Source organism: Lissotriton helveticus, chromosome 4_1, assembly GCF_964261635.1.
Source record: "Lissotriton helveticus chromosome 4_1, aLisHel1.1, whole genome shotgun sequence".
Lineage (NCBI taxonomy): Eukaryota > Metazoa > Chordata > Amphibia > Caudata > Salamandridae > Lissotriton > Lissotriton helveticus.
In genome coordinates, this window is record NC_136063.1 from 799,097,740 (window position 1) to 799,113,469 (window position 15,730).

At 45.6% G+C, this 15,730-nt stretch overlaps 1 protein-coding gene across 2 annotated transcripts in view; it reads left to right on the forward strand.

Moving 5' to 3' along the window:
• Positions 1-15,730, forward strand: part of USP14 (ubiquitin specific peptidase 14) — a 325,147-nt gene that overhangs the window by 18,590 nt on the left and 290,827 nt on the right. For both annotated transcript variants that reach the window (XM_078687445.1, XM_078687446.1), the window contains exon 2: positions 9,086-9,231. In XM_078687445.1, the coding sequence (XP_078543571.1) occupies positions 9,086-9,231 (146 nt within the window). The remainder of the gene's footprint in view (positions 1-9,085; positions 9,232-15,730) is intronic.

Below are 15,730 nucleotides of genomic sequence, written 5' to 3' on the forward strand. Positions count from 1 at the left end.
ACACAGTTCTCAGTGCTGGTAGCAGATGAACTTGAAGTCTTTGCTGTTTCTGAGACTTCTTGAATAGGGGCAAACTTTACCTCAAGCCCTTGGAGAAACTCAAACAAAGAAGTTGCAGAAAGTCCAGTCCTTTCTCTGCCCAAGACAGAAGCAGTCACTGTAGGCCAACACAGCAAATCACTCAGCAAAGTGGTAGTTCCTCCTAACCGCTTCTCCAGCTCTTCTTTTTTCAGGTTCCTTGATCAAAAAGAGTTCTAAAGATCTGGGGTCTTGGCCCCAATATTTATACCACATTTTCCTTTTGATCTCATGTGACAGAGAGTCTCTGTGCTTAGTCCAAACTAGTTCCTGCCATCTCTGGTCCAGGTTCCTGGCAGGAGGTGCAAACAGCATTGTGCAAGGCAGACTGGCCTATTCAGGTGCAAGAAAATCTCCTCCCACTACTCTAAAGGCAGCTCAGATCTAGTCATCCCAGCCCTGACTTGACCAGGAAAGGCAAGACCCCGCCCCACCCCCCCAAGTGGCTCTTTGCAGTGAATGCACATCCCTAGACCCTGTAACTCCCAAATCCAGTCAGTCAACAACCCAGCAGAGGCACACATGGTGGTTAAGCAAGAAAATGCCTACTTTCTGAAAATGGCATTTTTAAAAACGCAATTTAAAAAACATCTTTACTAAAAGATATATTTTAAAATTGAGTGCAGGCATACTAAACTCCATTCTCCTATGTTGTCCCAGTGGAAAGTTATGCTTGTAATATGTTACAAAGCAACTCCCATTCATTCCTATGGGACAGATAGCCTTTCAATAGTGAACAAGCATTTGCAATGCAATAGGTCTCGCATTTACGTGATTTTAGGCTATTGGCATTGTAAATAACCATTACGATGAAAGGTACGAGACAAATTATCCCGACCTAGCCTGATGCACAGCTGAATCAGTTTCTACTACTGTTCTTTGTTTAAGTATGTGATCACCAAAAATGAACATTAGATTCGTTTTTCTTTTCTCATTCGTTATGTGTATTTCTTTGAGGTTTTCACATTCTTAAATCTCTGTGTACATGAATTCTGTATTTACATCATACAGTCCATTCATTATATCATAATTCTTTGCATGACTATTTCAAACACTATACATTATGTAAGAAATACAATTTGTAAGAAATACAATTTATCGCTGAAGATCCTTCGAAGACTGCGATGGTATGTGACTAGCCTAAAGCATTTCGGGACCTCAGTCCCTTCTTCGGGGGCCTCTGTGCCACGGTCACGATGAAACCACCGTAGAGATGTGTAAAATGAAAATCAAGATGTCGGTTTCTGCAATTTCTTGACGGTTCAATTCTGTGACAGCCTGAAATGTAAGGAAGCTTCTGGGGAAATGTCTTCCCGTGGCGTGTAGCAGCATTTACGGGCATATGTCACTTAAGGAGGATTAAATTAAACCACGCAAGTATCATTTTAAAGTTCAATAGGACATACTAAAGGTGTGCTAGTGAAGATTCATTCAAAGTATTGTAAATAACCATGCCTTTTTATTTAGGTTTTAAAAACGGAAACAAAAATAAAAGGCATTGTCATTTACAATGTCAATAGCTCAAACTCACGTAAATGTGAGACCTATTGGACTTGGTCAATGTGTAGCCTATCTAAATATAACTTTGTACCCAGTTTCGTAAATAAAAGATTCCACCAAAATGGGACAAAAATGCCACCCGTTCCAGTGATGTAGGAGGAATGAAAAGAAAAACTTGTCATCTCCGGTTTTTGTTTTATTTGTAATAAAAAGGTCTAGAATCAAAAACAGATGTATGCACATGTATTTATCGTATGTGGAAAACAGTATGCTGCATGTATTCACACTGCAAAGTTTCATGCCAGGCATCTGTACATGGGGTGAGTTGTTGCTCTCGGCGGAGGAATTTCTGGCTTTTTATTTTACTTTTAAAAACAATAGAGCCCGTTTTGAGCTACTGTGCCAGTTATAGCTCCCGGCTGACCGTGGACATCACTGGAAGACCCTTGCTGAAAGGAGGAGCTCCAGGCTGCGATAAGCGCCCAGTTATCTTAGAGGCCAGAGCAGTGAGAAGCTGCTGTGGCATAGACCGCTATCCGGTCCCTGTGCAGCTGGTGATTTCTTCCGGGGCGGTGGGTGTTTATATTCTGGTGCGGCCGGGGGGTGGGACCTGTCGGAGCGGGTGGTCCATCTGTTCAGAGCAGTGATATTTATTTTCTAACCACTTGCAGGGTTTAAGGGACTGTACGACCAGTAAGACCCTCCTAGTACGGCCTCTTCACCTGTCACTAGAAAGTAGATTTACCATTGCCTCTCCCTGCCTTCAATTAGGGGAATCAGGTTAGAGTCCTTTTCGTGGCTGCAGAGGGCTAGAGTTGTACCCAGAACTGAGGCAATCAGATTTAAAGGCCACCACCTCTGCCGTGGCTGTTAGATGCTTGCTCGTGAACTCCTCGTCTGATTTCGGGAGGGCTGTCACTGCGAATACCCGTTTCTCCGTACAGGGTTTCCTCCTGGGAGCATGATACGGTAATTTTGAGCTTCACTCTGGAAATACGAATACTAGTTCCATGCAGAGCTACGGAACGGCACATCTGAACTAGTAGCATGCGGTATACGATACCTATGTTTTATCGACCCAATCCTTCACTTTCTATCGGCAGGCATGCGCAGAACAGCGCTTTCTTTCTCGAACATGCACGGATAAATGGACACACCGTGAAGACGCAATGCAACGCTAGGTGAGTGGGTGGGGCCTAAGGGAGAACGGGCGGACACCAACCCCACTTCCAAAGAAGCCAGACACAAAACCAACAACAGATCTCGGCAAAGCAGCGCATGCGCTGCAACGCAGGCAGCGCATACGCTGCAACGCAGGCGAGACCTAAAAATGAATTACGCTGTATTTCACTATGAGGACATGTCACACACGCCAGCACATGTCTTACCTTCCACATACACTGCACCCTGCCTATGGGGGTACCTTTGGCCCACCTAAGGGGTGCCTTACATGTAAGAAAAGGGAAGGTTAGGGTCTGGCAAGTGGGTGCACTTGCCAGGTCGACATGACAGTCACAAACTGCGCGCAGACACTGCAGTGGCAGCTCTGAGGTACACTTACATGGCTCCTTAAATGGGTGGCACAACCAGTGCTTCAGGCCAACTAGTAGCATTTGCTGTACAGGCCCTGGGCACATTAAGTGCACTGTATTAGGGGCGGAGCAGTAAATTAAATAGTCGTGAAAGACCAATGTATAATATAATTTACTTTAGCAGTACTTGCATATTAACACTGATCAGTAGTGAGAGAGTGCGCAGAGAGACTAAACCAGCATTAAAAAAAACTAGGCGGTCAGAAAGCAAAGAAGACTGGGAAAACAAACCAAAAGATGGCAGGTCTAACATGCCATTGTCTCGCACCAAGCATCAAACTTACAACGTTTGTCTTTGACAAACCAAGGACAAACCTGATGTGCAGTGCAAACAAAAACATAAATTAATTGAATGTAAGTTTATTTGACCTGGTGGAAGTTGGTTGCTCTGATCTGGAAATCTGATAGTAGATGGTTGACTGCTAGGAGTTATTGGGTGCAGGCTGTGACGCAGCTTGGTGCTCTTACGAAGGCAGCTGCTGTCTATATTTTGCCCAGTGGCATTATTGCATTCTCTGTAATGATGTGGCGTTATTGCATTCTCTGTAATGATGTGGAGGACTCTTTGCGTGTGGTTGAAATTTAATATCCGTGGATGTAGAGACAGAAGTTGATCCATGTGAGCATTGCACAGCATCATTTGAAATTATAAAGTGTGTTTCTGGAGTGCGTGTCTTTGCTTGTCCCTCCGTCCCTAATTTTGTATGCTGTCTCCCCGATGGCCCACTGTGGTTGCCTGTGAGCTCCTGTTTATATTTAATGTACGCCTTGACTTTTGTGTGGCTGGTTACTTGTAGTGTGATGTTCATCCTTGAAGATCATTTAAAGGAACAGGATTTTTCTTACCTAAGCATTGTTTTATACAAGGTGTAAGACTGGGTGGACTTTGTAGCTTATGTTCTGTGGCTTCCCGTTTGTTCCTGAGGCTTAAGAATGGCCTTGAAATGGATTTTCTCCTGTGGAAAAATCTGTAGGTAAGAAATTTTCATGCAACTTTTCCCTGGAACATAGGTCTGTATTAGGAAGCACAAGCTGAAAACTCATTTATTTTGTCAAAGTTTGAATGAATCGTTATTTTAGTCATGTTGAGAGCCTGAAGTGTTTGTTTTCCTGTTATCTGTTGAAGAGATAGAAGATGTACCGTTTGTAGGAAGGTAGGCTCCTTCTGCATGGTTACCCCCAACGTTTGCCTGGTGTTATTGGTTTCTGACTAGTCTGACTGGGATCCTGCTAATCAGGACCCCTGTCTCTTTTTTCTCCTTTAAATTGACTATGGTGAGTACTTGGGTACATCCCAGATTGGCTACTGGTGTACTCTTATAAGTCCCTAGTATATGGTACGGAGGTCTCCCATGGGCTGCAGCATGTATTATGCCAACCACGAGAGACCACTCAAATTGTGACTACGGGCCTGCCATTGCAGCCTGTGTAGGCTGGTTTAGCAACCCTTACGACAGCTATAGGTTTCCCTAAATCTGAGGTCACTGCACTTAAAACCTACAAGTCACCCCTACGACAGGCCTTCCAATCCTGAAGGCATGGTGCTCGGTTCTAAGTGTGAGGTTGCCTCGGCATGAGCAGAACACCCCTCCAACCTTCGGAGTCCATTCTCGCGGGTTGTAAGTGCGTCAGCCATTGTGATACAAAGAGTGGCTGTGCGTCATTACGCGATGACCATCTCTAAACTGGTTGTTAAGAACCCTGTTGTTTTTGGTATCAAACATGTTGGAATCATACCTCCACACTGTAAACGGTGTGGAAGGTATGATTCCATGCACTATAAAGCTCCTCTGGAAGGCCCTCAGTGCTCCTGGTACCAGTCTTCTAGACCCAAACAGCACAACATGGCTGTTGTGGACCAGAGACCCGATTCTGCCCTCCTGCTGCTGAGCCAACCTTGAGCAGGGGAAGGCAGGACAATAGATATCCTGTCACAGGCAGGTGTGACCACCTCCTAGACAGGGTTTAGTGTATTGGGGCAGGGTGAGAGGACTTGCCAGTGCTACTCAGTCTGCTTGAGGGGCACATTTGGTGCCCTCCTTGCATAGTCCAGTTTAAAACAACTCAGGGAGCAGTTGGCTTCCTTTCTGGCATGAAACTGGACAAAGGACATGGGAGTATCCTCCCCACTGTCCAAACCCCTCCCCTGGGAGAGAACCCTGAATCGTCCCAACCCTTTCTTTAGGGTACGTAAGGGCTTCCCTGTGGATGGGACCGTAGATTCACCGTGGTTCAATATTCATATCAAGACACCACTTCATCTTCAACCGTCTGGGCACTCCGGACTTTGCTCCGAGTATTGAGACTGCAACTGGGAAGACTCCTGCTGCTCCTGGTCTCGTCACCTTGCTAGTCTTCTGCAACATCTGTGCCCGTGCTCCATGCTGGAACCTTCTGGGCATCCAAGACACCTGAAGGACTATCGCTTGGAATAAAGGAGTCACTTCCCTGCATCTGCAGGCACTGCAACAAAGCTGATCGGTCTACAGATTCTGGGCTCCCACGGACTCCGAAAGACTCAGCAACACAGGTGGTGGTTTTTCACATCCCTCAAGGCCTGCCCTGTCCTCTCACCAAGTGTGAGCCCAGGATCCCTCGTCAGAGCTGCAGGAACCGAACACCTGTGCACCGTGTCGGCTTGCCGTTGCAAAGGCTTGTTGGCTGTCTTCCTCAGAGATCTTCAGGCTCCAACTAGTCTCCACCTCAAGCATCTCCTGTGACCAAGATCTTCGTCCTCACCGCATCTCTTGCAACGTGAGCCTTCATCTTTGGTGAGCTGCTCGAGATCTGTTCGCGACTCCAGTGCCTCTGGCCTGTGGGTCCATTTGAGGGTCCTCTTTGATTCCAGCTGGCTCCCCTGATTGCGTGGGGCCTGCTCTGACTCCGCTGCTTGTGGCAAGTCACTTGGACCTTGCTGGTCCTGACACTGCACCTTTTTCGCTTTCCTTGTTGGTTGGGGTTGCCAAGGCTTGTTGGTGCTTTTGACTGACACCAATCCCTCAACTCTTGACACCCGACATGGGACTGTTCGTGAACTGCTCCTGGTCTTCCATAGCGTCTCCTGGTCTGCACAGCTGCAGCTCCGAGGTCACCGTCCACTGTCCTGCAACACCTGACTTCCGTGCCTCCTGGTCACTTCAGATTGGCATAGACTCTGTCCCTTCTACTTGCAGGTACTTCTCATCTGGAATTCACATTCGGATTCCACTGGACACTTTCCACTTCTTCGCCAGCTGCATCTTCCTGAAGTCCTCCATTGAATTAGACTGCGGTTTCCGACGCCACTTCACGCCTATGTACCTGTGTTCCCTAGTGTAGGTAACCTGCTTCCTAGGGCATCCACGGGTCGGGTGGCTTTCCAACCTTCGGTCTTTCATAAGGTTTCTTCAGTGTCCACTGGGAAGGGTCCTTCTACTTTAAAATTACGACTGCAACTTACCCATTGACTTGATTTGAGCCCACGGTTGTGTTCCCATTCAGCACACATCCTCCGTGGGGTTTCCTGGTGACTTACCTCTGTGGTTCCTTTGGTCCCCGGCACGGGTACGTCCTCTGGGTACAATCACTTGAGTCGTGGTTCGCATCCCTCTATTTTAGTATATGGTTTGATCCCCACCTGGTGACCACTGTAAAATACGTTCTTCTTACCTGTTTTCTTTGCAAAGTATTGTGTGCATTTCTTATATCTCCGGGTAGGAGATATTTGTATATGTTAGTGAGTGTCTTACAATAAATACATATTTTTATAAATACACTGTGTGGTTCTTTTTCGCTTGATCTATACCAATAAGATTACGTTTTGGTAAAACATGCTGCTTTACACTGCTTCTGGACTAAACATGAAGACTGTTCTCCACAGCTACCACTTAGAGAGCTTCCTAAGGTTGTTTTAAGACAACTAAAATCCCCATAAGGGTTGTCTGGATTAGTTCAGGGTGGTACACTTGAACAAGTGAGCATCATATACTAAGCCAGCTTCTCACACCTATAAATTAGTGTTCTTTGAAAAGGTACATCAGAGAGTGCACCTTTTATTCTGCTAATGATTGTGTTCAATAATTTGTGTAATTTTGATAAATGTGTGTGCAGTTGTTCAGAATATATGTGCCACATGAATTAGTGTACACCAGTGAATGACTGGGTATGAGGGCCCAAGGTGCTAGAAATATGTTGTTCTTTACTAGTAAACTTGATTTCTACCAGTCGGTGATTGATAGTGAGGGCTCGGTAATTTGTATTGCATATCTTTGCGGAACAGTGGATGTCTGGTGAGGTACTGGGTCCTAGCCCACTGGTTGTGCATTCAGTTTTACTTAGTAAAGCATTGAGAGGGTAATAGCACGTGCATGTTGGTTATAAGTTTAATAGAGCGCATAGCTGCCCCAGCAAAGGGGCGTCCCTGCGCTAATCTCAAACTAACATAGGACAGACAAAGTGACACACAGAAGAGCAGATTAGGTAGGAAAAAGATGGGTTTTTATGGCTTTACGAAATGACACGTGATTTTGAATGCTTCTGGTACTCGCAAGGAAGGAATTCCAAAGTTTAGGAGCGAGGGCACGAATGGAGCGCACTCCTGCCCTTGCTCTCTTCACCCGAGGTACAACCGCCGCTTATCATGCAAATAGTTTAGTGCATTATTTGGATTGCGTTGTTAGCATGCACAGCTATTAGGCAAATAGTTTGTATTATTTGGATTGCGTTGTTTTAGTTCTGACTGCAAATGTCTTGGAGCGAAAGGCTTTTGTTGCTGTGTCTGTAATGTGTATATCAGTGGGTGGGTGACTTCCACCCAATCACTGGTTGTACACTGCTTGTGCTTTCCAGTCGACACAGCACTCCTTTGTAGTGAAGTATATGTCCACAATGGATTGGCTTTTCACTAAAGTGTTGTAGCCGCCATGTTGGGACCTCATGGCATGATACAGTGTTCTTTGTTGCTTTAGTTTCTATTTGATAGTGGTCGTGTGACAATTTGGTTCACTAGACACCAAAATCTGTTCTGTATAATGTGGAGACTATTTGTTTGTCAAAGTCCATTTTGTACAAGTAGTCGTGTGATCAGGTCTGTACAATTTGCTTAGTTGCATGTGAATTGATCTAGTCTTTGGTGTATGGACCTGCGTGTTCTGGGGGTAATGTTGCCCTTTGTCTAATTTATGATGTGCTGTTAATATTGCTGAAAGCTTGGTTTGTTCTTTTTCTCTGTTAAAAACACTGGTAGTTTCTTTTATCCCTTGCCATTTGTCTGTTTTGTCTATGCTTTAGTTCACTTATGTGTCATAGAGCAATTCTTTTTGAGTGAGTTTGTCAGTAGTTGTTGTTGGATAAGTGAGTTGGGCCTGATAACCTCATTTCTCCTTGTGGGTGCTTGTATACATGTACTTCCCACGTTAGGATTAAGTGGAATACACTGCACCTGTAGATACCTCCCTGTTCCCTTTCATGATTGCTAGTGTGTCTTTGATGTTATAACTAATTTGACAGAGGAGCACATTTTACCCTTTGCTGGATATTGTGGTGCTGTGTGCCTCTGTACACATAACAGTGTTTACTCGATTACTTGCACTCTACTAGTTCCTGACCCCTGTTTCCTTTTCATGGCCATTAATGGAGGTTTAACAGTGGGAGAAAATGTATATTGTATTATTAAGAAATGGTCATGTAGAAATGTGAGCAGCCATTAATGTACATGCTTCAGCTATCAGGCAAAACTACTGGTGTTAGATTAGTTACAGCCCTGAAATAAGTACTGAGCTATAACGAAATAATGGAAGGATTAATTAAACGCTACAGTTGAGGAGAGCAGATGTAACCTAGTGACTTGTTTATGACACTCTAAACGGTGTATATTTTTTTCAGAAATGTCTTTAGTACTTGCAGCACTTTGATAATTATTTGTGCTCTATTTGCAGTTAATGTAAAATGGGGAAAGGAAAAATTCGACAATGTGGAGCTGAATACAGAAGAAACCCCAATGGTTTTCAAGGCACAGCTCTTTGCGCTCACTGGGGTTCAGCCGGCCAGACAGAAAGTTATGGTTAAAGGAGGAACTCTAAAGGTAATGGTGAAAACATTGAGGGGGGGGTTGTAATGCATAAAAAATTCTAGACTTGTGTATCTACCTTAGTTTTACAGTCCTTGTAGTGCTGAAACATTTCAGTTACGAGATAAAATGTGGTGTTTTCCATTTGTTGAGAGATGTTCACATACACATACTGAGAATAATAGTAGGTATAAACTGCTCGGCATTTTGTTGCTTTTCCTATGCAGTCAGGTTAAACCGCGCTTAACTTAATTTTATAACTATTGTTGTGCTTTGGAAATTAAAACAATCGGATGAGCCTACAGGTCATCCGCCATCGCTGATTAAGGTGTCTTTTAAATTACTTTACAAGTATGGAAGTCTATTGTGTGCTCACAATAGGCAGATACATTTGTAACGTCAGTCTATCACTATTGTCAAACGTTCAGCAGGATTTGAACATGAGATTTTTTTAAATGTAGTTAGTAAATGTGACTGTGCTGATGCATCACTCATCATTGCATCTCTCAAACCACACAATTCCGATTTCCTTTAAACCCTCTCTATTTCGATTAGTTACTGGCTTTCTTACCATGGCTCCATTGCTGACCTAATGATCTCTGGGTGGTCACTGATCAGGCATCCAAAAATCTTCTCGCCCACTTGATATAGTGAGTCCGATTTGATCAGGTAGTTATCTTTAGGAGCTACTGGTCCGTTCTGGCAAGTGAACTTGAACCGCGAAAGGAACAGGTGTTCTGTTCATTCAGAAAGTGAATGAGCAATAAATATGCCTTTTTAAATCCTGGCCACAAATACTTTATTGGGACAGCTGAAAAAGACGCGTTTCGCCTGCCCTGCAGGCTTGTTCACCACCAAGCGGTGAACAAGCCTGCAGGGCAGGCGAAACGCGTCTTTTTCAGCTCTCCCAATAAAGTATTTGTGGCCAGTACACGGCGTCGTTAATCCTTGCCTGGTTGTGTGAGGAAGAAGATATGACACATTTGTCAAATGTCTCTTTGTCTTTCTACTAATTGCTGCTTGTATTCTGGATAATGGTGTTTTACTTTTCTTTCTCTTACTGTAGTTAGAGGATTTTGTAAAGTGAGCTCTCTGACAGTAATTGTGAAAAATGTATGTTGTCAGGTTTCCATTCAAACACATTATTTAAATAGCTTGTAAATAAATCTTACAAATATTTAAAAATATATTGGGAATTTCGACAAATATATATATATATATATATATATATATATATATATTTTTGCAATTCAGAAGTGTGATTTCATCAGATTTTAAATAAGGGCAAAACAAATAGGAACACTTTGCTTGATGATGTGCAAATGACAAATATTTTTAGAAACTAGATTCCCAAACATTGTACACTATATAGTTTTATCCGTAAAACCGCATGTAATTTGCACATTTTGTGGCTGTTTCAACAGAAAATGTGCTAATTGCAAATGGCAGTCCACTTCATTCTTTAGTTACATATTTATTTAAAGTTGTGGTTTTTAAACCTGATTTGAGAAACATTTTTGCCACCGCCCTGATGATAATACTGTTAATAAACTAAGAGACAAGCCAGGGGTCTGTGTATCCTATATGCAGCTTGATCTGTATTCTATATCTCGCAACTGTTTTGTTCAGTAAATCAAACAAGAGTTTTTTTGTACAGCAGACATGCTGAACATTCGTATTTGAAGGTGCTATCATATATGATAAGGGAGGAAATGGCGGCTCAGTGAATATTTTTTTTTTTGCCCAGGATAACATAATTTGGACCCAGTTTATGGGCCAGCTAGGTGGAGTAGATTATCTGTCAGTAGACCTGCAGGTCTGGTAAAACGTTTGTGATTTTGTTTGACGCCTCAAAATTCTTGTGGGATTGTTCTTCTTTTAAAATTCTTTTTTAATATTAAACTTTTTTTTGTTACGTTTTCAAAGCAATCTACAATATAGCACTGTGGGAAAGGAAGAGCAATACATACCTTAAATCCTAGCCCAGATGATCCAGAATGTATGTGAGCGCATTAATACACCCATTCCATCTTCATGAATCCTCCTGCGTGACCCCCTACCATTATCAAGGCTTCCTTAAAAAAATAGCCCTATTCCCCCCCACCCCCTCAACAGCAGTTCACTCCATCCCAGAGCCACCAGCACTTTCAGTATCCTCAATATCTGTGTCCACTTTGGTGTCCAAGAACCCATAAAACAGATCACCCCCACAGTAATGTCCTCCTCAGCCTTATTGTCCCACCTGCTAAGTCTCATGAGTTTCCCCAGCCACCGCCCATTCCATAATGTCCCTGCGCCAGCGGGCAAAGATGGGCTCCCTGACCCATCCAAGTAATGGCCACACACCACCTGGCCAGGACCAGCTGCAAACATTTATAGGACATCGTCTTACCTTTTGGTGTTGCAATATTACCCAGTAGGAAGGAGGCTGGAGTAAGGTCAAAAGTGATGTGCACAGTTTTGTAAATCTCTGGCACCACCCAAGCCCAGTACTGCTGAACACCACTAAACCGCTAGGCTAAGTGTAAAAAAAAATAAAAAATCCGCCCCATCCACACCGCACCTAGGGCATTCTGCTAAGCAGGTAGGATTCCAGCGCTGGAGCCCCCTTGCTGTAAGGTAGGTCCTATGCAAAAAATTGTAATGTCCATTTAAAAACACGCATTGCACGATACCGTATGACTAAGATCATTAACTCTGTCACAGTCCCTGTGGGTGAAGGGTGTGTCTAAATCTATGTCTCAGTCCAAGTGCGCTTTTGGAGTAGGCCCCACTGCGTCTTCATACACAGCTTTATATAGGAGTATAGCGGTGTCGTCCCCCCCCCCTCCCCCCCCCCCCAACACTATAATGCCCAGGGTTCAAGTGGATGTGGGGGCCACAGGATAAGTGGGCCATGTTGTTTAAGAAATTTCAGCTATGCCGGCATCCTGCAGGAAATGACCAGGGACAATTATTAAAGTATCTTGGGCCTCCTGAAAGGAAATGAACTGCTCATTTGGGTGCAGATCTCCAAGTTGTTCACAACCACCATCGAACCACGCCTGGAAAGACCTATATGATCCATTAACAGTCGGACGGGCTTCAGTATCCAAATCAGAAGTTCCCTGTAGAATGGGGCCCGCTTCAACACCGTTCGGACATACCTATGCCACAATATGGTTGTGTACCTAACCATTTTAGGGGCATCCAAGGGTACCCCTGCACCCCCCATTAGTTGCTCCGGCAGGCGTGCTAACTTTACCCTGCTAACCAACCGCCATTTCTCATGCCATTTAGCCGCATACTGCAGCTGACCTGCGAAGTAATATAAGTCCGGGTGTTGCTCCTCAATGCTCCCATCCATGTGCAGTCTGGTCAGGGTTGGCAGTGCCACTCTGCTGCGATTTCCCGCCACAGAAGGGAGTTTAGGATGGTGTCCAACTGTCTAAAGAAATGAGCCAGAAGCAGGCAAAATGAGTTCTGCAGTATGTTTAAGCATCTAGACAAGAGTACCATGTTAGCGATTGTCATTCTGCCCGTTAACGAAAGGGGCAATGTGTTCCAAAATGACGCGGAGGACCTCTGTGCCTCCATGAAACTGCCAATATTTTGTCGAACCTGAAGTTCCTGTGTATGCTCTATATTAATCCCCAGATATCCAAAGTAGGATGGCTCCCATCGTGGGCCTAAATTAGGTAATCTCCCTGCCATGGCCAGAGGGGCGAGTGGGAACAGCAGTGATTTTAGCGATTCAGCAGGAGACTGTAATACAACCCAAATACCTCCAAAAAGCCCAGCAACACTGAAACCGGCATGCAGGGGGGGGTGACTGACAGAACAACGCATCATCGGCAAACAGTGAGTTGACATGCCACACCTCGCCTGACACAATTCCCCATTCCTGCATCTCCCGTCGCACACAGATAGCCAACTGCTCCATCACAAGTGCAAATAGGAGAGGTGACAGCGGGCATTCCTGAGGGGTCCCCCGCCCTTCTACCCAAGCCTCAGTTTGACATTTACCCACTCTCGCTTTGAAACGTGGCTTAGTATACAATAAGTGCACCCACTTGCGATAATGCAGCCCGAAGCCCATGATTCGGAGCACATCCTAGAGGTATCTCCAGTCCACTGTGTCAAAGGACTTTCTAGATCAGTAGTCATTAGCGCTAATTATTCGTCCCTGTGTTGCACCTCATGAAAGACATGAGCCATTCGGTTCATCCCAGTGTTATGGCCAGGAATAAAGGCACAATGGTCTTTGTGTGCTAAACTTTGCATATAGGGTGGCAAGTGAGTAGCGAGCACCTTACAGAGGATGTTCATGTCCATGTTGATCATTGTTAGGGATCTATAAGCGGCTGGGTCAGATTCCCCTCCCCCACCTCCAGTTTAAGCAGTAGGTAGACCTCCCCTTCCCTCATTGTTTGAGGCTAGATGCCAACATCCCACACTTCTAAGTAGACCTTCCACAGCCGATTGGCCAACGTCTTTGGAAAAGCTTCATAAAGGTCGGGGAAGCAGTCGCTTCCAGGAGCCTTCAGACGAGGAAGAGCACGAATTGCAGGTCTAACCTCTTCTATCTCCAAAGGAGCTTCAAGGGCCTCTACAACTTCTGACTCCAAACGGGATAGACTCAGCTAGGGAGTATAAGGCTGTGGGTCGACACCAGAGTCTGCCGGATATACTTATTGCAGATGCGTCTGAAAAGTGTGTAAAATGTCCTCTCAAGATGTAACTTCTCGACCCTCCCATGTACTCAAGTGCGTCGCAACCGGTGGGGCTGGTCCTCTGTGTATTATGCAAGCAAGGAATCTCCTAGTTTTGCCACCCTCCCTATGCGATCTCTGCCTATTCTGTTTAGCATATTTATCCAGGTGGTCCCAAACTTTGGCCGCCGGCTGCTGGAGTGCCAGCTCCCTAGCAGGTATGTCCACACCAGTTTAAGTCTCCATTTGCAGACACTTGGAGCTCCGCCCTGAGTTGACCGCTCACTCTGCAAGTGAGTCCTGTACACGCACCCCTGAGCACCGATTTCTGGGCCTTCCACTGCATGTCTCTGTAGGCCATAGTGCCTGAGTTATTGTCCGCATAATCACTTATCAGTTGGTGCACAAGACCATGCTCCCGTCCCGGTCGATCGTCCAATATGTCTGCCGGCAGACTCCATGAGCCAATACCCCTAATGAGATCTCTCTCCACCCCCCACCCCCCCCCCACCCCCCATGATTCCCAACAAGAGACCGGCTCATGATCTGACCAGTAACTTGCTAAATGTGTAACTGAGACCCTTACCATCGTCCGCTGCCCACCGACCAACACTCTGTCTAGTCGACTACGGGTATTGTGCATCAAGGAGTGACTTGTAAAGACCCTGTGTGTGGGGTGCCGACCTCCAGGCATCCTGCAAACCCAAGTTCTGCGTTATGATCCGCAAGGCCCTCGTCATGTCAACAATGGGGCCGCCTTCGGGGGACTCCCTGTCCAGTGCCTGATTCAAAACCTGATTAAAATCACCCAGCTGTAGCGTGGGCACATCGGGGTATGTATCAGGAAGTATTGCATGGAACAGAAGAATCCCGAATCAGCATTAGGGTCATACGTGTTTAGTATGGACACATCCCTGCCATCTTGGGTGCTTTGTAGCAGCATGTACCTATCCCTCACATCAGCCTCTAAGTATCTGTGTGCAAACGGTACCCTGGGGCCAACCACACCAATGTACCGCTAGCATATGTCAAATAGGATGTCTTAGCCAATCGTGCAGCCCCCAAGTTGTCCAGGTGCATAGCTTGCAAACATGCAATGACTATTTTATTCCACTTTAAGAAGAAGTAAACTCTGTACCTCTACACATTGGTGCCCCGTCCCCGCACATTCGAGGAGAGGACCCTGAACTCACCCTGCATCATAAGGTTTAATGGCGGACTCACAACATTTATCTTCTGCTTCACCCCTTCCTCCCCAATCTGTGGAACTTAAAGTACATTTCCAAACAAAGCAAACCCCCCTCAAAAAATATCAAAGCCCACCTATAGCATGTGCGAGGAAGAACCCTCCTCTCCCTCCCACCCCCACAGTTCCAAACGGGACTAAAACACAAATCCCCCCCCCCCCCACACCCCAATACACTGCCCATCCAGCTGGAAGCTCACTGAATCCTAAATAACCTCCGAGTCCATTCTCGTCACGTGCATCTCGCTCAAATGCCGCCCCCCCCCCCCCCCCCCCCCCCATCCTGATCCCACCACACAGATCTGGTTCAGGCGGTATCTAAATCAGTCCTTACCAATGGCTGGCCCACCCTGAAACTTGGTGAATGGGCAGTCCCTCATAGTGAAATTGAGCCAGGTCCGCCTTGTGCGACCCCCCCCCCCCCCCAGCCCCCCTCCCCACCCTTTGATTCTAATGAGGCAATAGTGTCAGGTATCACATAATGTACGGTGCCCTGAGAGTCATTGCCCTTGCCATCTGAGGGCCTCCGAGCAACGGTCTCTTCTTCCGTATCCTGCCCTTCTGTGGTAGAGCGATG